Source organism: Saccopteryx leptura, chromosome 2, assembly GCF_036850995.1.
Source record: "Saccopteryx leptura isolate mSacLep1 chromosome 2, mSacLep1_pri_phased_curated, whole genome shotgun sequence".
Classification (NCBI taxonomy): Eukaryota; Metazoa; Chordata; class Mammalia; order Chiroptera; family Emballonuridae; genus Saccopteryx; species Saccopteryx leptura.
The window spans coordinates 25349233-25372606 of NC_089504.1; the positions used below are offsets into that span (position 1 = coordinate 25349233).

Sequence of the window (23374 nt, forward strand, 5' to 3'; positions counted from 1 at the left end):
ATTCAGACTGAGCTTTTGAAGGAAACTTATGGGTTATCTAGTAGTCTCTTCTCCCAGCCAATGAAGGAATCATTGCTGTGACGATGTATATGTGAACGTCTAATAGACATCTCACTTTGGCATGTCAGAACTGAATTTCAGACCTTGCCTCACTTGTCTGTGCTCCTCAGAGTCTTCCCATGTAGGAATTGACCACTCCAGTCTCCTTGCTCAGGTGAAACGCCTCAGGGTCATCCTGACTACTTTCTTTCTTTTGTATCAAAATCCAATTTATTAGAGGATTTATTTTGGGTCCATCTTCCTAATAAATCATAGGGTAAGAGCAGGGTGAAGGTCTCAGGAAATTGCTGTCTATAGAAAGCAAGAATAAAACAGAATAAAGATTTTTTAAAACACTGTATCAGAGCACTGGAAAATGACCAGTTAAGCAACAGATTGAGGAGTATTTGCTCATGAAACACTGCTACCTAGTAAAAACAGGTTGTTTGTGGCTTTATTTTTTTTCTTTCTTTTTTTTTTTTCCTTTTTCTGAAGTGAGAGGAGGGGAGATAGTGAGACAAAATCTTGCATTCCCCTGACTGGGGCGCACCCGGTAACCCCGTCTGGGGCCGATACTCTAATACCAAAGTGTTTTTAGCACTTGAATCTGACGGGCTCAGACCAGCTGAGCCATCCTCAGCTCCCAGGACCACGGTTGAACCAATTGAGCCACTGGCTGTGGGAGAGGAAGAAGGAGAGAAGGAGAGGCGGAGTGCGGGGAAGCAGATGATCAGGAATTGAACCTGGATGTCCTGATCAGATCATCCTGTGTGCCCTGATTAGGAATTGAACCTGGATGTCCGTATGCCGGGCTGACACTATCCACTGAGCCACTGGCAGGGCTGTTTGTGGCTTTCTTGCTTGCATTAATATCATCCTGCCTCACTTAGGCGGCAAAAATTGCAGCTTTTCCCATAGGAAGTAATGGACATGGCAAGTTAAAAGGGGGCAGTGTGGAAGCAAGAAAGCCATAGAGGGGCTGAAATTAATCAACCGCACATCTTAGACTGATTGCTAAACTATGCATGTGTATGGGAGACCCCAAGGAGCCCTGTAAATGTTGAAAGTTGGGGAGATTTGCAAATTTGTGCCTTTGATTGCATTTCTCAGCTTTCACACATCTCAGATTGCAGGGAGGAAGCTTTCTTATGTGCAGTGTCTGAGCCTATGTCTACCAATACCAAAATAAAAAATATTTGAAGAAATAATGGTTGGAACTGCCCAATTTTGATTGAGAAACATTCATGATTCGAGAAGCTCAACAAACCTTGAGTAAATATACAAAAACACAAAAATCACACTTAGACACAATCATAGTAAAACTGCTGAAAGACAAAGACAAAGAGAAAATCTTGAAGGAAGCAAGAGAATTCCACATTACATGTAGGGAAACAACAAAAACAGTTAATGACTTAATTCTCATACTAAACAGGAGATACCAAAAGACATTGAAATGATATATTCAAAGTCTTGGAGGGGGGGGATTGGTCAAGCAAGAGTTTTATATTCAGTGAAACTGTTCTTTAAAAGTTAAAGCAAAATAAAAATATTCTCTAGATAAACTAAAACTGAGAGAATTTAATAGCAGACCTGTACTGTAAGGAATGCTAAAGGAGTTCCTTCACACTGTAGAGAAATGACTCCAAAAATAACTTGTGTCCAAAGGGAGAAATGAGTAGCATTTTATAAAGATGTGGCTATAACAGTCATACTTTTTTCTCTCTTTAAATTTATTTAAACAACATATGACTTTTTAAAGGAAAATTATAGCATTGTATTGTTGAGTTTATAATATACATAGAAAAAAATACATAAATTTATAACTATAGCACAGAGAGAAAATGGAAATGGAACTACAGTCGTATGAAGTTCCTATACTTTACTGGAAAGTAAGTCAATATAGCTTAAAGTAGATTGTATAAATTAAAGGTGTGATAAGTTTAAGATAAATCTCAACCACTAAATAACCCAAATTTTAGGGGCACTAAAGTGGTATACAATGGAATAATTGCTTAGCACAAAAGAAGGGTTGTTGAACTGCAATAGAGATGAGACAGATAGAAAGCCAACAGCAAACTGGCAGACCTAAATCCAGTCAGGTCAGTGCTTATAACGTGAGGCAACTGAACAATCAAAATGTCAAAATTGTCAGACTGGATATCAAAAGCAGATTCAAACTAAATACTATCTATAAGAAATATACTTTAAAGACATTCATGCATTCATTCATTCCATCATTCATTCATTCATTCTTTTCCAAGTGAGAGAAGAGGAGAGGAGACAGACAGACGCCCGGACCGGATCTACCCGGCATTTTTTATCTGGGGCTGATGCACTACCCACCTGGGGCCATGCTTGCAACTGAGTTATTTTTAGCACCTGAGGTGGAGGTTCCATGGAGCCATCCTCAGTGCCCAGGGCTGATGTGCTCAAACCAGTTGAACCATGGCTGCAGGAAGAGAGAGAGAGAGAGAAAGCGAAAGAGAAAGAAGGGGGAGGGGTGGAGAAGCAGATGATTGCCTCTCCTGTGTGTCCTGACCAGTCATTGAAATATGAAGTAAAATATTCATAATTAGAAGGTGAAATAGACAAAGATTATAGTTGGGGATTAAATAATACTCCTTGCAATAATTAGGAGAATAAGTCGGTAGGAAATTAGTAAGCCTTGAGAAACACTGACAGTCAATTTGACCCAACTGACAGCAGCAGATTCATGTTCCTTTCAAGTAAATATGGGATCCTCACCAGGATAAAGCATATGCTCAATATGTGTATTGAATTTAAACAAAGTAAAATCATGTAGAGCTTGTTCCTTTTTGGAACATTTTCAGTTGGCTTTTTTTTTTTTTTTTTTTTTACTCAGAAACCTTACTCAGTTGCTTATATTTGCCTGTGTTATCTTGCATTGCATTATAATTCTTTAACGTCTTATAGTGTTGGTACTATTTATGATATATACATACATGTATATATGTATATATACTTATGCTGTACACACATGTGAGCTAAATATATTTTTATTTGTGTATATATATACTTGTGTATATCTATTTATAGTTGTTGAGCTTCTTGAAGGCAGGGAGCTATTATGTATATCTTTATTTCTCATAGTGTGTGTCATAGAGTATTATGTATAGCAGCTGTTCAGTGTAGGTCTCTAAATTGATTGCAAATAAGGTATAATTATGTGACTCTAAAATATTGTTCCAGTAATAGTTGGAGAAAAATAAATGTTAAATTGGTTTTATTTTTTTATTGAGATTCTTTTCTCTCCTTATCTGTAATACAGGTACATCAAGAGAGTGTACACATGATTGAAGTCACAAGCAGTTTGATTAATGAAACTCTAGCAAATCACCCCGAGTGGGCAAAGTAAGAATAATGTTTTATATTAACAAGAATAAGGGTTGGATGACTTAGGTTCAGTATCTGTTTGAATGTAGTGGTCTTCATTGATGCCACTGCCTTGAAGGAGATAGATAGGGTTTGCTAAAGCTTTGATGAATGTTGTCATTTTTGCGTATGAATTTTATGGGAGAGGGTGGTAGGGAAGTGCTTAAGATTCTGGAAAGTTTATAGTAAATGATACCTTATTTGAACTGAAATTTACAGTTTATAGCATGTTTATAATTTACAAAGTTCTTTCACCTACATTGTGACCTGTCTTCCTCACAGCAGGGACTGTGCCATAAGTTGAAGAGATTATCCCCATTTCACAGATGAGGAAACAGGAAGGATCAAAGATTAAGGAACTTGAAATAGTAACCTACCAGTGGCAGAGTCAGCACTCACACCCAGTGTTTCTGATCAAGTATCATTCCATGTAGGTGGATTTTGAAAAACTGTTTAGACTTTGGAGATTCATGAAAGGGTCTAATTCTTTAGGAGTAAATTAGTGAGGATGAATATCAAATAATAGTAATGGTTTCTTGCAAATCTCAATATTTAGTAGAATCCTATACTTAAAGAAGGCAGTTGACCTTGTGAGAAATTCTGTGGATGTTCCTAGTGGAGGAGATGCAGTTAAGAATCAGTGAGCCTGGCCTGACCTGTGGTGGTGCAGTGGATAAAGCGTCAAGCTAGAACGCTGAGGTTGCCGGTTCAAAACCCTGGGCTTGCCTGGTCAAGGCACATATGGGAGTTGATGCTTCCTGCTCCTCTCCATTTCTCTCTCTTCTCTCTAAAATAAATAATAAAGTCTTTAAAAAAAAAAAAAAAAGAATCAATGAGCCTGGCCTGTGGTGATGCAGTGGATAGAGCATCAACCTGAAACACTGAGGTTGCCAGTTTGAAACCCTGGGCTTGCACAGTCGAGGCACATATGACAATCAATGAACAACTAAAGTGAAGCAACTATGAGTTGATACTTCTTGCTGCCCCCAGCCCATAAAATCAATAAATCAAATCTTTTTAAAAAATGAAATATATTTTTCCGATATGGCCCGTGTCTCCTGGAAGACAGTTGCTGTAAGGAGGTCTAGAGTGAACCAAGTCCTTTGACTTGGCCTCACAACAGCTCCTCCTGTCTGTTGCTGTTAAGACACCTATATGAGTATGTTGGTGAAGTGTTTTCACGGAAGCTAGCAAGACTTTCCCCAAGCCTAATATTAGTCATGAAGGATTTATTCAGATGCTTCTGTAAATCCTCTCACTTCTGAATATCACTACAGGATATAATTTTCCCCATAGAAATGTAGTACCATGTAATTGAAAATTGAAAATATTTAGCAGTCTCTTCAAACCACTGTTGAATCTATAAACACTAGAGTAATTTAAAAGATACTTAAATTAATTTCTCCCAGATCACATCTCTATGATCCAGATTTCCTGTTCATATCTTTATACTGTAAGATTATTATATTTATGTGTCTCTGAAGTTTTGTTTTACTTGCTTAAAAGTACTTGAACTGACTGAGAATTTGCAAAAAGCTTCACAAATATTTTGCTTATGTGGAGGGTATGATGAACTGTTTAATATTAAATATTTGAACCAATTTGTGAGTTGTCAATATCTCTACAACATTGTGAGGGACAATTAAGAATATATGGCAAGGCCCTGGTTGGGTAACTCCATTGGATAGAGCAGTAGTCCCCAACCTATTTTGGGCCACGGACCAGTTTAATGTCAGAAAATATTTTCACGGACCGGCCTTTAGGGTGGGACGGATAAATGTATCACGTGACCGAGACAAGCGTCAAGAGTGAGTCTTAGACGGATGTAACAGAGGGAATCTGGTCTTTTTTTTTTTTCATTTTTCTGAAGCTGGAAACTGGGAGGCAGTCAGACAGACCCCCGCATGCGCCCGACCGGGATCCACCCGGCATGCCCACCAGGGGGCGATGTTCTGCCCCTCTGGGGCGTCGCTCTGTTGCATCCAGAGCCATTCTAGCGCCTGAGGCAGAGGCCACAGAGCCACCCCCAGTGCCCGGGCCATCTTTGCTCCAATGGAGCTTCAGCTGTGGGAGGGGAAGAGAGAGACAGAGAGGAAGGAGAGGGGGAGGGGTGGAGAAGCAGATGGGCGCCTCTCTTGTGTGCCCTGGCTGGAAATCAAACCCGGGACTCCTGCACGCCAGGCCGACGCTCTACCGCTGAACCAACCGGCCAGGGCCTGATCATTTTTTGAAAATAAGACATCATTCAGACTTAAATATAAATAAAACGGAAATAATGTTAAATTATTTATTCTTTCTCTGCGGACTGGTACCAAATGGCCCACGGACTGGTATCGGTCCGTGGCCCAGGAGTTGGGGACCACTGGGTTAGAGCATCATCCCCATAGGCCAAGGCTGTGGGTTTGATCCCTAGTCAGGACATATATAAGAATCAACCAGTGAATACATAGAAAAGTTGAACAACAAATCGATGTTTCTCTCACTTTCTCTCTAAAATCAATTTAAAAAAACACTTATTTAAAAAAGAAAATGTGAAAATACTACCTCCTTTGGAAAACATTAGGCATGTGCCACGTATTATTGATGAAGGCACATGCCTGTTTGGTTGACAGGAATATGGGGAGGCCACCTGTCGCTGCTGCACGAGGAGTAACGTTCGTAGACTGCAGGTCTTAGTACAGATGGGACTCTGCTCAGGAGTGCTTCACACCTGAAAAGATCTTTAGTGAACAGAAAATTGAAAACAGTGATTCACCTTCTTAATTGTTGTATATCCTTCCTTAGATCAGTGGTTCTTGAATGTTAGTGTGCTCCAGGATGACTTCTGGGCTTGTTAAGGAACAGGTCGCTGGACTCTAGCCTCAGTTTCTTTTTTCAGTAGGCCTGGGTTTGGGCCAGGTGTCTCAGCAGTTCTGATGGACCGCAGTTTCAAAACTAGCATTGTGAGTCCCAGATGCTGACCATCAATGTCCCAGAACCACTTTCTCTGGTGCTGTTTGATGACCCAGGACTTGAGGGACAGAGAAACCCAGCAGAGCAGCATGACAGAGAACTTGTGAAGGAAGTGGCTCTGAAAGACAAGGCAAGCTTGAAAAGATGTCCTGAATATTAGAATTTGGCCAGTTAGGCCTAAAAGTCAAGGACTCCTGTGTGTATTCATTTGTATCTCTGTATCAATGACTGATCAACAGTCATTTACTAATGACTGTTACTAATTAGTCAGTTACTAATTGTTTAAATACATTGAGTTTAAAAAGTTATTGGTGCAGTACAGTAAAACTGTGCTAGTTTTTCATTTTTTTTCTTTCTTTATTTTAAATTAGTTGGCTTCCTGAGGCTCAGGTAGTCCAAAGAGCCCTCAATTCTGCGGCTAACAATGTTTATCAGTATGGACGAGAATGGATAACCCACAAGGTAAGGGAAATACTTCTCTTTGTGCCTTTCTCTTTGTAAGGTCTTTCTTGGTAGTGATTTCATGCTTTGCTAAAGCATAAATGGAAGTTATGTTCAGAATAATTTCCATTTTGAAATAGGCTTACATCTACAAGTTGACAAGCAACATACAATGAAATTAAACCTTTCTGGATGATCATACTGAATAGTACTAGAAGTTGGCCATTTGCTTCTTGTTCAAGATAGATCTGATTCATTATTTGTGCATTAGGAAGAAATGATCACTAAGCTTGGTGGTCAAGTAAGGTTTTTTGGGGGGTAAAAAGTATTAGGGCATGTTAAATTCTATTACCTGCTGATAACTGTGCTTTGCAGTGTCCGATTCATTTCATTCTTTCCAAGAAAGCTATGAGAAGCCTGAATTATTTTGCCTACTTACGGACAAAGAAGCAAACTCAGTTGGGCTTGGTCAGTTCCCAGGGCTCAGGTAGTAAATTGCAGGGCTTGGTTTCTACCCGAAGCCTGACTCCAAATCCCTTGCTCTTCCTAGTGGTATGCTAGGAGTGTGTGCCTGGAGCTGAGCTCAGTGCTTTCCCGTGGCAGTCGAAATGAACCTTGAAGGAATGATAGGTTGTAGATGAATAAAGAGAAGGAAGAGTGTATTTTAAGAAGAGTGACCCAAGGTATAGAAGCAAGAAATGTGCTTGAGAAGAGCTTGACTCAGGCTTTGAGTAGGTAGGGCAATGATTGAGGAACAGATACCATTGTTGCAGTTACAGATCAGATTCCATGATACGGATTGGGGATATTCTTTTTGTCCCCTCTCGTATAGCCTATGGGAATGAAGGCGATTTGGAGTTTTAATATATTTAAGTAATTAGGACCATTTAGGGACTGACAAAATTGGTTGGAGTGAGACATGTTGTGTCCAGAAAAAGAGGTTTAGTGTGTGAATCTGTATTCAAAGGTCAAAACAAAGTCTTGGGGTAAAAAGGTATCTTGAAAAAAAAAAGGTATCCTGAAAATTGTACACATTGTGTATAGTAATCTACTGACCCAAGGATGGAATTGTGATCAAGTCAAGAGAAAGATGTGTATTATTGATTTTCCTGGGGCTATAACATAATATAATCAAGTGTCACGTGTAAGTCTTTTAAGTATATTTATTGAAAAGTGAGGCCCTGGTGGATTGGCTCAGTGGTAGAGTATCAGCCTGGTGTGTGGATGCCTCAGGTTCAATTCCAGGTCAGGGCACACAGGAGAAGTACCCATGTGCTTCTCCACCCCTCTCCCTCTGGCTTCTCTATCTCTATCCCTCTCTCTCTCTCTCTCTCTCTCTCTCTCTTACCCTCCTGCAGCCATGGTTCAACTGGAGTGAGTTGGATGAGGATGAGAGCTGAGGATGGCTCTATGGCCTCTGCCTCAGGTGCTAAGAAGAGCTTGGTTGCTGAGCAACACAGCAACACCCCAGATGAGCAGAGCATTGCCCCCTAGTGAGCTTACTGGGTAGATCCCAATCAGGGTGCATACAGAAGTCTGTCTCTGCCTCCCCTCTTTTCACTGAATTAAAAAAAAGAAAGAAAAGTGAAAGATAAATATATGGACATAAATCTCAGAACTATCACAGGGTCCTGACTGGATCTCTCAGTGGATAGAGCTTTGGCCCTGTGTACTGATATTTCAGATTTGATTCTCAGTCAGGGCACACATGAGAAGCAACTATCTGCTTCTCTTCCCTTTCCTCTCCCCTTTCTCTCTCTCTTCCTCTGTTGCAGCCAGTGTCTTGATTGGTTTGAATGTCTGCCCTGGGCGCTGAGGCGAGCTCGGTTGATTGGAGCATTGGCCCCAGATGGGGGTTACTGGGTAGATCCTGGTCAGGGGGCATATGCTGGAATCTGTCTATCTCCCCTCCTCTCACTTAGAAAATAAAATTGCGAACTATTTATATATCCTATGATTTGGTAATGATTAAATGAAAACACCAAAACTTAATGAACTAATATGAAACCCCCATTACAAGTAAAGGTGAAGATTAGTGATGAAGGCTAAATATGAAATGTTTATGATGTAAAAGAAAACACAGAAGTCTAAATTATGTCTATGCAAACAGGCAGAAAGTTGCAAAGGAAATGAAGAGGCCAGTTTTATTAAGGAAAGTAGGACTATAGATCAATGTTTGCCCTTTAAAAAGTGCATTTAGCCTGATGTGTGGTGACGCAGTGGATAAAGCGTTGACCTGGAATGCTGAGGTCGCTGGTTTGAAACCCTGGGCCTGCCTGGTCAGGCACATATGGGAGTTGATGGTTCCTGCCCCTCCCCCTTCTCTCTCTCTCTCTCTCTCTCTCTCCTCTCTAAAATGAATAAATAAAATCTTTTTTTTTAAGTGCCTTTAATATTACCGTAGAGTTTTAATGACACATAAAATATGGGAGAAGATACTATAATGAATAGCCTTTCTCTAAGTTACCTGAAGTATACTTGATGCCCATAGATCCTGCAGCCATTCTGATCAGTCATAACTCTGAGACCTGACATCTCCTGCAAACTAAGGGAAATATTTGTGTTCATAACTAAGTTTCTAAAATATCTCTTAAGATCTGTGGCAATTCTTAATAATAGTGATAAATGTAATATGAGACTTCTATGTAACAGGTAGGCACTGGGGTCACATTGGAAAGGTTTTATCTGGGCAGATATGATCAGAGAAGTCCATAAACATGGCTTTGAGCCATTCTTTTATAGCCCAAAGTAGCTCTGCTTGAGACTGAAGGATAGAAGAAAGAACAAAGGAGCAAAAGACGAGAGAGAGGAGATTTCTGGGAGTATTGCAGAGCAAAGTTTATGAAAAGAACATAATGTGGCTAGAGGCAATTAAACAGTCTGGGACATTTCAGTTTGATTTGGAACAAATGTAATGACCCAGCCTGTATTCATTGTGCTGGATTATTGCCTGGAATATTAAACCAGATCATATCTGTCTATCTTCTAGCTTCATAAAATTCTCGGTGATAAGGTGAACAATACGGCTTTGATTGAAAAGCAAGTACTAGAACTTTGGGACAGACTGTATCATTCTTGGTTTGTAAAGGTAAGTTATTTTAGCTAAGGATTTCAGTTGTAAACTAATAAAGTCCTTTTACTGTATAGACCCAGTGACCAGATAGGATTGTGTTAATACTGAGATTTCATTCACTGAGATTTTTAAGCTGCAAGGTCTTAAACCTTAGGTCACTATAAATCAGAGTGAGTTGATGGTTAATCTCCATGGCAGAATCCACCAGTCTCTCTGGTGCAGTGCTGGTCAACCTGGTCCCTACCGCCCACTAGTGGGCGTTCCAGCTTTCATGGTGGGCGGTAGTGGAGCAATCAAAGTATAAATAAAAAGATAGATTTAACTATAGTAAGTTGTTTTACAAAGATTTATTCTGCCAAACTTAGCGAAAATCTGACATAAAGTATATACTTGGTAAGTAATTATTATTATATGCTTTAACTTGCTGTAATTATGCTTTATGAATTTTATAAAGTAAAGTTACTTCCCTACTTTATAAATCACCATTACTGTGGAACCGGTGGGCGATTAGAAAATTTTACTACTAACAGATACAAAAGTGGGTGGTAGGTATAAAAAGGGTGACTACCCCTGCTCTGTTATATCAGTATTCCATCTTCTGCTCACTCTCCACAGCAGCGTCTCGCCGTTTGGACTAGCTTTGTGCAGTAGAAATGTAGTGGAAGCCACCTAATGTTATCTTTTCTAATGACCACATTAAATAACCAAAAATAAACAGGTGAAATTGTTTTATTCATCTCTCCTTCAAACCTAGTCATTCCTGCATTCCTGTCAATGTAATTCTCTTCCAGGTAGACAAGTTAGACACCCCTTGGTTCTTGTTCATGTTTTTCCCCGTTTGATTGAGATAGAATTGACACATAACACTGTATTAGTTTTAGGTGAGCTTTTTCATACTCCTCCCCACCCCACCACTCCCTTTATCTTGTATGAAAGGTTAATAAGGGTGGTGAGGAAAGGAGGATAAAAAGCAAAAGTGAGAGACCGAGGAAAAGTAGAGGGACTAAGAAGGCGGGGGAGGGGGGGGATGAAAGGAAATGCTGTGTTTGTGTACAGTTGACTGCACTGAGGAATGAAGGGGTTCACAAGGGTACTTAGGGGAAAGCACTTGAGCGAGGCTGAGACTTGCTTAGACTTGGTAACTAGCATGTACATGGAAAAAATAGTATCTTTTAGGTCTTTAGATGGAGGTTGTAATTGATTTCTTAATGCAAAGTTTTCCACCTCTGTGTATTTACCGAAGTGCTCAGGTGGACCTAAAACAAAATAGGTTGTTTATACTTTCTGGTTTTTAGGTTAAGAGGGAGATTTCACATCTGAATTGTTTTATTCCGTAGAACGTAACACATTCCGGAAGGCACAAAGGACACAAGATGCACATAAATCGTCAGAACAGCTGGCTGGGAGATATACTGGACTGGCAGGATATCGCGTCCTTTGTCCACGAGAACATCGAGACATTTCTTTCTGTAAGAAATAGTATTTATATATAGTTGAACTGGACTTATTTGTAAAAACAGAAACACTGATTTCCAGTGTTTTTTATACTCTTATAGGCCTTTATAGTGCACCCTGTTTTTAATGCCACACATGCAGTTTTGAAAATCCTAAATACACTATTTAGAAAGATGTCCAAAAGCCATAGACCTGAGAACCAAGAGATGCTGACTCAGGAGGCATGTGCACGGAGCTGTGGCTGTCAGCTCTGAGGTAGGCAGCCTCATCCCCAGAGGCTGACCACAGTGTCTTTAGCTGGACCACTCGAGAGGGAGTTGTCTCTCTGGTGGGCGGAACCCTTTGGCAGATGGAAATTTGGTTTTCAACCCCATATACCATCTACCTCTGCCTTTTTTTTTTTACAAAGGGTAGAAGGCAGCAAAGAACAGCTAGCAGTGCTGCTAAGTTTTAATGTCCACCCTTTATCAGCAGTGTACTTTGTGGGGTGTCTCAGCCTGTGGCTTCTCAGAGATGAGAAGAACATTACTAGAATAAACTTGGGATATTTCATCAAGTTAACAAAAGTTGAGGTTTGCAATGATAGATGTTTTAAGTTTAATTTTTATCAAAATAATAGATGACCAGAGCTGAAAAGCCAAAAATTCTTTAAGACAGTATTTTTTAACCGCAGGCCTGTGACAAAGTTAACCACCTTAATGTTTATGAAGATTTTAGAGTCAGTGATCTTAGTTGAATTCGCTTGTGCTCTGGGTGATTGCTCCCTTATCAGCCCCTATCATGGATGAAAATACTGTTGAGGTTGTCTTAGATCACTGGTCCTCAAGTGTAGAAAGGGTGAAAACCACTGCTTTAAAACTCCTCTTTAGTCTCATTCTACAGAAACAGCTGCCAGTTTATTTTATCTTATTTTTTAACTTGATTAATTTATGAGGCTGACAGTGGTTGATAAAATTGAATAGGTTTCAGGTGCACAATTCTGTAATACATCATCTGTATATTGTATTGTGTGTTTACCCACCCCACCCTCGGTTTAGCTTTTTCTGGGTTTTTCCCTTCTAAATTTCTAAAGTAATGTTTATGCTGCTCTTTCTTGGTTTTGCAATTTTAGACGTTCTCTTTTGGCTTTCTAATATGGAAGATAAAGGTAAAGATGCGACTTTCTTACAAGTCCCTCAGTGCCCTCCTGGACTTCCTTCAGGGTTCTCTTACAAGTCCTTCGGTTCCTACCCCCGTTCCTGACTCACACTCTCCCTTCCTGTTAATCACCTAATAGAGCTGTAACAGTTTGAAATGAAATCTGTTTCCGCCATCATGCTTGTAATGCCCAGCAGCTCTTTCTTTTTTTTTTTTTTTTGCGTTTTTCTGAAGCTGGAAATGGGGAGGCAGTCAGACAGACTCCCGCATGCGCCCTACTGAGATCCACCCATAATGTCCACCAGGGGGCGATGCTCTGCCCCTCTGGGGCGTTGCTCTGTTGCATCCAGAGCCATCCTAGCGCCTGAGGCAGAGGCCACAGAGCCATCCTCAGCGACCAGGCTATCTTTGCTCCAATGGAGCCTCGGCTGTGTTAGGGGAAGAGAGAGACAGAGAGGAAGGAGAGGGGGAGGGGTGGAGAAGCAAATGGGCGCTTCTCTGTGTGCCCTGGCTGGGAATCGAACCCGGGACTCCTGCATGCCAGGCCGACGCACTACCACTGAGCTAACCGGCCAGGGCCCCCAGCAGCTCTTTCTTATGTTCTAAACCCTCCTTCTTAATCCCCTTGAGTATACAGAAAGGTTCCTTGATCTTGGCGACTACCAGTCTACAATTAATGAATTCAGTTAATTTCTTAAGAATTACCACAGTGCATTTCCTATCAGTGTGACCCAGAAACTATTCAAAACTTTTTTTTTTGATAAAATTCCGAAGTGATTGAGGCCCCCAAAAGAATGCTTGTCAAAGTCACAAGTAAGGGCATTGTTGGTTTGCTTTTTGGAATCAGTGCCATTATTCATTCATTCCTGTACCCCACAGGGTCAGACAGTCAATCATGCATATTTTTGTAGGCATTGTGAAACATTTTTCAAGACTTTATGTAAGGAGTTTTTGTAAATGAACCCAGTCTGACAAAGTTCTCTTAGTAAGACTGAGCTGAGGTTTGCAAGAAATGCCGAGGACAACAAAATGTGCCTTTATAAATGGTACATTTGAGGTAGGAAAGGAATGGATAGGCCTTTCATAGCACAGATGGTGTAACTTGAACAACTGACAGAAAACAGAACTGCTGTTTTGGAAAGGGCACCAATTTAAAATCAAGACGTTACGAGTTCTGGTCCCGGCTCTTGTTCCACTTATTAGCTCCTTGCCCTTGAGAAGTTTTAAAAAAAACCTTGGAGCTTCAGTTATAGAATAAAGATGATGATCATCTGCATTTTTTCCCGTGCAGTGTTGTGAGGTTTATGGGAGCACTTTGAAAACTAAGGGAAAGTGTTTATCTGATCATTTTGCTTCCATGTTTTTCATTACTTGGGGAGAATAGAACAGACCTTATCATCAGGGAATTTAAATTTATGAAGATATAGGGAATGAAAACATGAAGGTGTGCTGTAGATGATATACATCTTCCTTTAATTATATTTAACATATATTAATAACCTTAGTTTTAATAGCTGGTTCTAGTACGTTTGCAGGTGATGGAGCAACGGAACTCAGTAGGTGTTAGTATAAGGAACCTCGTCTTTGTAAGGAGTGATTTTTTCAGCTGCAGAGCTCAGTCCTTGACCCTGTCTGGTCATTTCTTTTATGGTGATTTTAGTGACGATGCTTTGGTAGTCGTAGATGAAGCTAAGTTGAAGGTGGCAAGGAGGGAGGAAGCTAATAAGACAAATGCTAGGTTTTTGTGACCTGCACTTGTGGACCTACAAGCTGAGGGTAACCACAAGTTGCCTTTTGACATATTCTCCTGTACATATTTTTCTGATGCAAACCATTCTTACATAGTTATAATCATGCTAGCCATATATATATATATATATATATATATATTTCTCTTTATCTTGTGTTGTAAAGTTAGCATTATAAGCCCTGGCCGGTTGGCTCAGTGGTAGAGCGTTGGCCTGGCGTGCAGGAGTCCCGGGTTCGATTCCTGGCCAAGGCACACAAGAGAAGTGCCCATCTGCTTCTCCACCCCTCCCCCTCTCCTTCCTCTCTGTCTCTCTCTTCCCCTCCCGCAGCCAAGGCTCCATTGGAGCAAGGTTGGCCCCGGGCACTGAGGATGGCTCTATGGCCTCTGCCTCAGGCGCTAGAGTGGCTCTGGTTGACAGAGCAAAGCCCCAGATGGGCAGAGCATCGCCCCCTGGTGGGCATGCGGGTTGGATCCCGGTTGGGCGCATGCGGGAATATGTCTGACTGCCTCCCCGTTTCCAACTTCAGGGAAAAAAATAAATAAATAAAATAAAGTCAGCATTATAATCATAAAATATTTTCCTATGTTATAATAGTGATGGTTTTAATGGCAGCCTAATATTATTTTGAGTAGCTTCACCATAATTTACTTAATCATTTTCTTTACTAATCGATATTCATATTTTCAAATGATTTTTTTTTTTTTTGCATTCAAAGTAATACCCAGTTCTTGACCTGGCCAGTCGGTCCCCGATCAGGGCGCATACAAGAATCAACCAATGAATGCATAAATAAGTGGAACAACTAGTCAACATTTCTCTCTCTCTCAATCAGTCAATCAAATTAAGAAAATAAAACAACACTCAGTTCTTGTCTTTTCAGTGTATGGTACTGTATTAAAAGCGCACTACCTCCCTGTAGAAGCTTCTTTCCTGAGGATTAGTTCTGATACTCAGCTTCTGCTCTCAGATCTTGGAGTCCCTGTGGATTGTGATGAGCAGGAACGTGAGCCTGCTCTTCACCACCGTCACCACGCTCCTGACCATCCTCTTCTACAGCGGCACGGCCCTGCTCAACTTCGTGCTCTCGCTCGTACGTATGTAGACAAAAACGGGCCCCACCTCCTCCCACAGTAAAGTGTGTTCTCGGGCCCATGTGTGTTTCCTTCCTGTCGTTCGCAAATGTGATTTTTTAGGAGCTACTGTCCTTTGTTTTGCAGATAATTTTCCTGACCACCCTGTTTTATCTATTAAGTTCCAGTGATGAGTACTACAAGCCAGTGAAGTGGGTGATCAGCCTGACACCACTATCTCAGCCAGGTCCTTCTTCCAATATTATTGGCCAGTCTGTGGAAGAAGCTATCAGGTAGGGGTGAGATTGATGCTATTCTGATTTCCTTTGGAAACTTCTTTCTGTCAGAAGCCCATTTTCTGTCTTTTCTAGTAACATTCGGCACTAAACTGGTGAGGGAACTTGTGTCTTCAGAACTTTTTATCTTCTTTTCAGAGGATAATAGGAACAGTGCAAATGTTGATAAGAAAACATTCCGAACAGTCTCCATATCCTGCTCCAGCCTGTGATTGACAGAAATGTAATGTCCTGTCCCGTCAGCTTTTCCTCCGCAGGTTCTTGCTGTAGCTCCTGCTCCCCTTGTCACTTGCCCAGGACCCCGCCCTCTCCCGTGCACACACACACAGCTCTCCTGCTCTCGGAAGCCTCCTTCTGGAAGCTCCTCGGGAACTCCAGCTTTGTTCAGGGAGGGAGTTGGTGGCCTTCCTGTGTCCTCCTTCCTCCCCCCTCAGCCAGCTGTGCCTTCGGTGGGTGGGGGAAGGTTGGATACTGGCAATGCAAAGTTTTTAATTATCTTTACATCAGAGGCTCTGTGTGCATTGCAGGTTCTGGCCAGAAACTTCCATTGTGTCTTCTGGGGCCCATGAATTGTAGGCGTAGTTTCTGAATGAGATGGTGCTTCTACATTTCTTCCTCGTGTGCTCTTTCCAGGTCACAGGCTCCTGCCCCTTATTTTCTCTTCATCATTTCCGGTAGGGAGAGGCCTTTGAAGCCCCTCATTTGAAGTCCTTGTCCCTCATTGCTCTGGGCTTATCATTGACACTGGACTACATTTTTACTTTTTATGAATAGCTACTCCTATTAAATTCTTATATTATCTGTTAGAGCTCCTTTTTCTCATAAGTTGTTAGCCAGGTGGCTCTAAGTTTCTCTTGAATAGTGACTCTTTTTCTGGCATTCCTGTTTCCATATACTTGTAAAAAAATACCATTGGTTGGAACTGGTCTTCTACAGAAATCTTGATTTGACCTGATAATCCTGTCTCACTAAGCTTTGCTTATTTTTTCACTGTATTCATGGAAGAGCTGGTGAAAATACCCTTTGGTATTTGGAAAATGTTCTTACATTCAGATAGGATGAATGCTCCTGAAATAATGTCCTCTCTGGAAACTTGGATCGGTTTTCTCCCTTCTTCCTACCAGCAAGGCCTGGGTAAAGTGTGACTTAATCCAAGCTTTACAAAAAAATACCTACTTTGTCCATATAGAACTTCACAAAAGATATTTTATTTTCCTAAAGTAATCTTCATTAGCACTGACTCTTATTCTCACAATAGCTTTTCTATCTTCAAATCTGTTTTTACATTTTCTCTTGTACTGTAGTTTTCTTAGCATGAACCACTTGCTGACCATCCTATGAAAGTTAGTCGAGTCACCTTTTTTTCATGGCATATTTGGTATGAAAACTAAGTTATCCTTTGTTTTATTTTTTATTTGTTTTTATAAGTTTTTCCTTTTTTATTGAATTTATTGGGGTGACATTGAAGTTACCTTTGTTTTAAACTAGTTCTTTAATGTCATAGTTACTTGGAATTGGTTTGCATCTAGGTCTAGCTGATTGAAACCCTGTTATCCTTCTGGCATACCACCATACCTTCCTCTAGGAGGAGTGGTTAGGGGAGAAGGTCATGAGTTAAATTTGTTCTGTTAAGATTTTTCAGAAGGACACATGAAGCTGATAGCTAAAAATTCAGGTGTTTGTCTCAGGAAGGAACTTGAGATTAGAAGAATATGGTCACCTGCAGAGAGAGATGGGAGGAAATCAGGATCTTTCTACAAGTTATATTTGCCTTATCATCTTGGGTTTGCAGACACTGATCATGCACTTGCTCTTAACAGTAGCCCATGTCTTGGTTCCAGAGTACACTTGGAAAAACCTATTCATTTTATCATCTTATTTTTAATGCAGGAAAATAAAGTTAACAGTCCTTAGTACCAGAGTTATAATCCTAATGATTCTCAAAACTGATAGATTTTTGTGGTCTTAAAATAATGGTGTAGACTAGAGAACTTGTTATAGCCAGGGCCATTTTTCTGACCACAGCTATATCAAGTTATATAAATTAAAGGTTGTAATTCAGGGTGATTTTTAACAGTCTAAGTGCTTTTGGTCTATTTTTTTACTGGGTCAAATTCAAGATAAAACAATATATACAGGTTTTATATAGATGCCTCTGAAGCATCTTTTCATGTATGTGAGAGCAGTGGGTTCTAGTTCTAAGGGCTCTTGTCAGACTCGTCATTCTGAAGGGTTGTGTTCAAGATGGAATATATTTTTCCATGGAGAAACATTTTAAGAGGAAAAATATTATACAAATGATTATGAAAATATTGTAGTGTCCTGAGAGTATCGTTTAGTCTACAAATTTTCAGTGATATCAGAATTTATAGGCATCAATCATTAGTCATTATCAATGTTGCGGGTAAGCTGATCACTAAGCTCATTTTATATGGTCCATTAATAAGTTGAAAGTGGAATTGAAATTGAGAGTTGACTGCATGACCAAACAGTGAAAATGTCTTTGTTCTTCAAGCTTTGCCTTTTGAAGTATGTGGCTACTTTATAATCACTGTCTCATTGAGTTTTTGAACCTTAATTGTTATTTGCCATTCGGAATAAGTATTCTAAATGAAAAGCATTTGTGGTTAGGTTTTCATTTCATGAATTTTCGAGTCAGTGGCATGCATCCTTCATCCCTAAACTGTTTTCCTCCCCTCAGAGCATGTTGTGTCCCGAATGTCTGCATCATGCCCTCCTCCCCGATGCTCCCATTCTGCTTGCTCTGGTGGAGATATTGCACATTACTAAGTTGCATGTTTCACGGCCTCAGTGCAATTTAGTGTGTGTGATATTTTCACATGAGTGCATGCACACGGGTATGGCTCTTGCTTGTGGGATCACAGCTTTTCAGTGGGTGGGAGTCCTGCTGATGAGTTCGATGGGAGAATGTACGTACTGTATTTTCAGCTGGAAAGTTAACATGCTTCCCACTTCTGTCCTCCAATTTGGGAGGATTAAAAGTATTTGGGTTTAAAATAAAATAGTGTCGATCATTTAGTGTATTATAATAGTATTTCCATTTTTTACTTGGAGCAAATTAAATGTTTATTGGTAAGAAATTCTCACAGATTTAAGGTTACGAACAGCATTTGTTTTTAAATGTGTAACAAATGTATATTTAAATTTATTCTAATGTAATTAAAAATGTATAAGGAAGAGTTTAAAGCTGTCAGAAAGTATATTTTCACTTATTTGAAGAGATATCTCTCCTAACATTGGCATGGAGAGACAGAATCTCTTATGCATAATTGGGACATTAAAATAGCTAAAGTTCTTAAATAATAACTAGTTCAGTAAATAGAATGCCTGTTTAATCTACTTGATTAAAGATTGATCTAGTAAAACCTAACCTTTTACTTCTTCAAGTTTCTAAGGAAAATGACCTTAAAAAACTTTTGTCATGTATTTAGTTTCTCACTGTGTTTCTTTAAAGATTGCTAGATTTATTTTATAGGCTTATAATAGAACTTTTGTTTAGATACAAATGTTTGCTATTTGCATCTATAATTGAAGTCACCCCTTGTTAATATTTTTCGTTAGCCTTTGAGTAAGCGTCTATAATGACTAGGCATTGTCAAAAACACAAAACCATGTATTAATGAGATAATAATATTGATCTAATGTTCCTGCTGCCAAGGTTTCCAGGTGATCCAATGTGATGCCACTGTTGTACATACCTGTGTGTGTGAGTGACTACCACTTCCGGTGCGGACGGAAGGCTTCCATGTTAGTGCCTGCCCCCTAGACCCTCAGCCTTGCTCTAGGTCTGCATGTGCACACAGCATGACTGTACCCCTCTGGAGTGGGAAATCCAGTGTTCACCAGGTTTCTGTTCATTGTACTACAGAGCTGGGTGCTGGGGCAGATGAACCAGGAAAGGGCAGGAGGTGGAACTTCTCGAAAGAGGTTAGGTAGTGACCAAGGGTGCTGGGGGATGCGTTTCCCAATTGCTAATGGTGGGCCTCCCCTTAGCCTAAGTTTTGCCTCCTGTGGTTTCAGTTACCTATGTTCAACCATAGTCCAAAAATATTAAATGAAAAATTCTAGAAATAAATAATTTATAGGTTTTAAGTTGTGTGTGGTTCTGTGGAGCATGATGACATCTTGTGCTGTCTTGCTTTTCCCACCTGGGATGTGAATCATCTCTCTGTCCAGTGTATCCACGCTGTATTGCTCCTGCCATTAGTCACTCAAAGCCTTCCTTATTGGTTGTCAGATTAGCTAGTGGGGAATGGCCATGCTTGTGTTCAAGTCACCCTTATGTTACCTAATAATGACCCCAAAGCACAAGAGTAGTGATGCTGGCAATTTGGATATGCCAAAGAGAAGCTGTGAAGTACTTCCCTTAAGTGAAAAGATAAGTATGTATAGGAAAAATCATACTATTTGTAGAGTTATCCATGGTTTCAGGCATCCCCTGGGGCTGTGCCATATGCCTTACAGGTAAGGGGGAACTACGCAGGCTGTGTCTCTGGAAGCTGGCCTGCCCCCTCCACTAGCTCACCTGCTCACCGTGCAGTGTATTGCAGGGAGGGTCAAGACTGATAAGTAAATAATAGCTGTTGTTTCCGGGGGAGTGATAGCTTGACAGCCTTCCTGTTTGACCTTTAGAAAGAAAAAAGGGCAGAACCAGTGTAAGGAAAGGTTAGGAGTAGGCAGAATTTTATTTTGGGCATTTCACTCACCTTTCCTTTGTTTCTCTTTTTCCTTAGACACGTGCTTCCTACTTGTCTGTGGTCAGGGGCCCTGTGTTCTGAGGGCATAGAGTTTATCATTCTCCCCACTCCCCTGTTTGCTTCAAATCTCACTGCATTAAAAGCAGGTTATCTGATCAAAGCCTGGGTTGTCAGGCTGGTTTTCTCTCATTCAGTTTAGTAAAGTAACAAGAACAACTTTTGGGCAGAAACGAGAAAGGGCTGATAATTGAAGTGTTAGGAAACTTGTGAAAGAGGTACATTTTCAGCTTAGAGCTTATGAGGAATGAAGACAGAGGTTATGGGTAAGAATTAAAATTCTAACAAATCATTTGAAATCAGGTCAAGGCCCTGGTGCGGAAGAGTTATAGTTGTGTAAATGAGCCATGGACACACACATCTTTACTGCAGTACAGTATAAATACACAAGAGCATTTATTAGAAAAAGCTTGGAAGCAGACCAAGAGCTGATTATGTATGAACCTGGAACTTTTCTTCACGGAGAGGTGTATGCTTAGCTGGGGCCTAACTGGATTGGATGCACTATGTTTTGCCTCCAATAGGGGGAGCCCTGCCCCAGAACAGTTTACATATGGCGCGCGGTCTGGTAACATCTGCAGTAGTAACAGAGGGGAGATCTCTGAGTGAGGCTGTGGCCTTGTAGAAAGGGGGAGCCTCCAGCTCAGTGGCTGGTATCATTCTCTTCTTCCATTACACGAAGACCTGCTGAGCCAGCACAGCGTAGCTACCAAAAGAGGGGAAGAAAAGAGCTTCCAGAGTCTTCTGAATTTAAAATTTAACTCTAAAAGCCTGGAGATGTAGTTAGAGAACAGCTGTCAGTAATCTTTGAGAATCACAGAAAGGGGCGGTCCCAGAAGACGGCACAGGCACTATTCAAAGTAGAGGATTAAGGTAGAGAGTGGAAGAACACTATGTTACATACATGTTAGACAGGTGAACTTGATGTAGGTTTTCTGTGGATTTGTATGGTAAGTGCTTGATATATGGTTGGAGCATTTATAAAGGGAAGGGTAATGCCCATGGCACCATGTCTTCACCTAGCACAAGTCATACATTACCACTCTTAGAAAATGCCACGGTCATAGCTATTGTGATTTTTGCAAGGGATTTGATGAAAGGTATCATAATGTATGGCAGGAGAGGTAAATGCTCCCTCAGTCTGAGTATCCAGACAGTATTGTTTAATGGGTTGATATCAATGAGTGAATGATCTTTCACTGGTATATTGTAAGAATGTTCTTGCATTGATTAAACTAATGATTTTTGGTAATTCATTCAAACTGTACTGTACATGTCATTAGTTATATGACAAATAAAGTTTTGATTATGTTCCTAGCAAAATAGATTCCTGAGAGATGAGTGGTTGATTGTATAGTCATTATTTTGGATTATTGCTCATGTAGGCTGATCAGTACCTTACAATTTAAAGTAACTTAATCTAAAACTTTGTGTTATGCTATATGAATTTTCAGCATTGTCATACCTTGTACCTCTTTAGCACAAAGCAAAAATAGATATACTTCCAAAACCTTGAAGAAGAAAAGAGAAACTATGGGCATATTCTTAGCTTTATTATAATGCTAATTGGTAATAATGACACAATTCTATAATAGCCCCAACTTAACTGAGTGCTTATGGTGAGCCTGGCACTGAGTGTAGCACATCAATTGCATTATTACTCTTCATAATAACACTTTGAGGTGACTGCTATTAACTCTTTTACAATCAAGGAAAGAGGCTCAGAGAATTTATATGGTTTTCAAAGTCATGCTACTGGTAAGTGACGGAATTGGAACTCCAGAGCAGCTGACGGCAGAGCCAGAAGTGTTTCATGTCTCATGACTCGCATCTCCCTGTTCTTCCTACCGAATCTCCTTCCTTATTCGTCTCCTTCCTTAGCATTTCTCACCCCTCTACCTCATTCTTCCCGTCTTCCTTTACTCCCCACTGTTGTCCCTCCGTGGGCTCCTAAGCCCTGGGCCCTTGACCTCTCGTCTCATCCTTTCTTTCCCTGGCCACGCTCTACCCTCACTTTTGTGTCATGCTCTGTGCTACATGCTGCACACGTCATTTCAGTGATTCCTTGTTACGTACCCTCATTCATCCAGAAAATAGCCCTCTAGTCAGACATCAAGTAAATGTGTTAAACTGGGAATGTAGTTCAGTTAAAAAAAAAAAAGCTTCAGATGAGGGCCTGAGTTATTTCCGATGAAAACGCAGGACTAACCCACTCAGAACTGTTGGATCTGTGAACTGGCTCGCCCTGGTGTGCTAACTTCCAGTCCAGGAATCCAGGTCACGGAAGGCCGGATGGAACACAGGAGTTCCACATGAAGTTGTGCCGACAAGGCGTGGGCACACACACTGTGGGCACCATATGTGGCTTGTCTCACTGCTCCTCAGTGCCTCTGCTCTTCACCCCCATGCTTGACTTCCATTTGCCTGAACACTTCACTCCCAGTTTGTCTTAAGAAGTGTATACTGAGCCCCAGCACCCCTTGGAACTAGTCAGCTAGGGTAGCCATTATCGAATCAAAGTCCTGGCCAGGACCGATTCAGGCTATATGCAACTGACCAGGCTTCTGTTGTATCGTTTCATGGTTTTGAGGACTGTTAAGTACTTGTTTGACCTGCATGAAAATATCTTAATAATATATAATAGAAATCTAGATGTCAGAAACAAATTTTCACCCAATATCTTGGCTTTTAGTGAATTGGGTGCTTAGACTTAGAGATAGTACACCAAAATGATGTAGTACATAGCTCCAACAATTTCTAGAAGGGCTTTTTTGCCTTTTAACTGTGAGTAGTGCAGGCCCACCTTGCCCTCATTTTGACCTTTTTTTTTTTAAACCATAATGTACTTCCAGTTTAACAAATTTACCTGATTACTGATCAGGAATCTTTTTTGTGCATGGACCAGGGAACCGAACCAGGGAATCAATAAAATGAGTATGCAGAGCATATAACAGTACTTGGCACATAGTGGGTCGCATCAGTTTTCTGTTGC

At 40.6% G+C, this 23374-nt stretch overlaps 1 protein-coding gene across 2 annotated transcripts in view; it reads left to right on the top strand.

The window, feature by feature from the left end:
- TMEM245 (transmembrane protein 245) overlaps positions 1-23374 on the top strand; it is an 81780-nt gene that overhangs the window by 40753 nt on the left and 17653 nt on the right. For both annotated transcript variants that reach the window (XM_066367492.1, XM_066367491.1), the window contains 6 exons: positions 3329-3411; positions 6756-6846; positions 9815-9913; positions 11236-11367; positions 15209-15331; positions 15459-15604. In XM_066367492.1, the coding sequence (XP_066223589.1) occupies positions 3329-3411; positions 6756-6846; positions 9815-9913; positions 11236-11367; positions 15209-15331; positions 15459-15604 (674 nt within the window). The remainder of the gene's footprint in view (positions 1-3328; positions 3412-6755; positions 6847-9814; positions 9914-11235; positions 11368-15208; positions 15332-15458; positions 15605-23374) is intronic.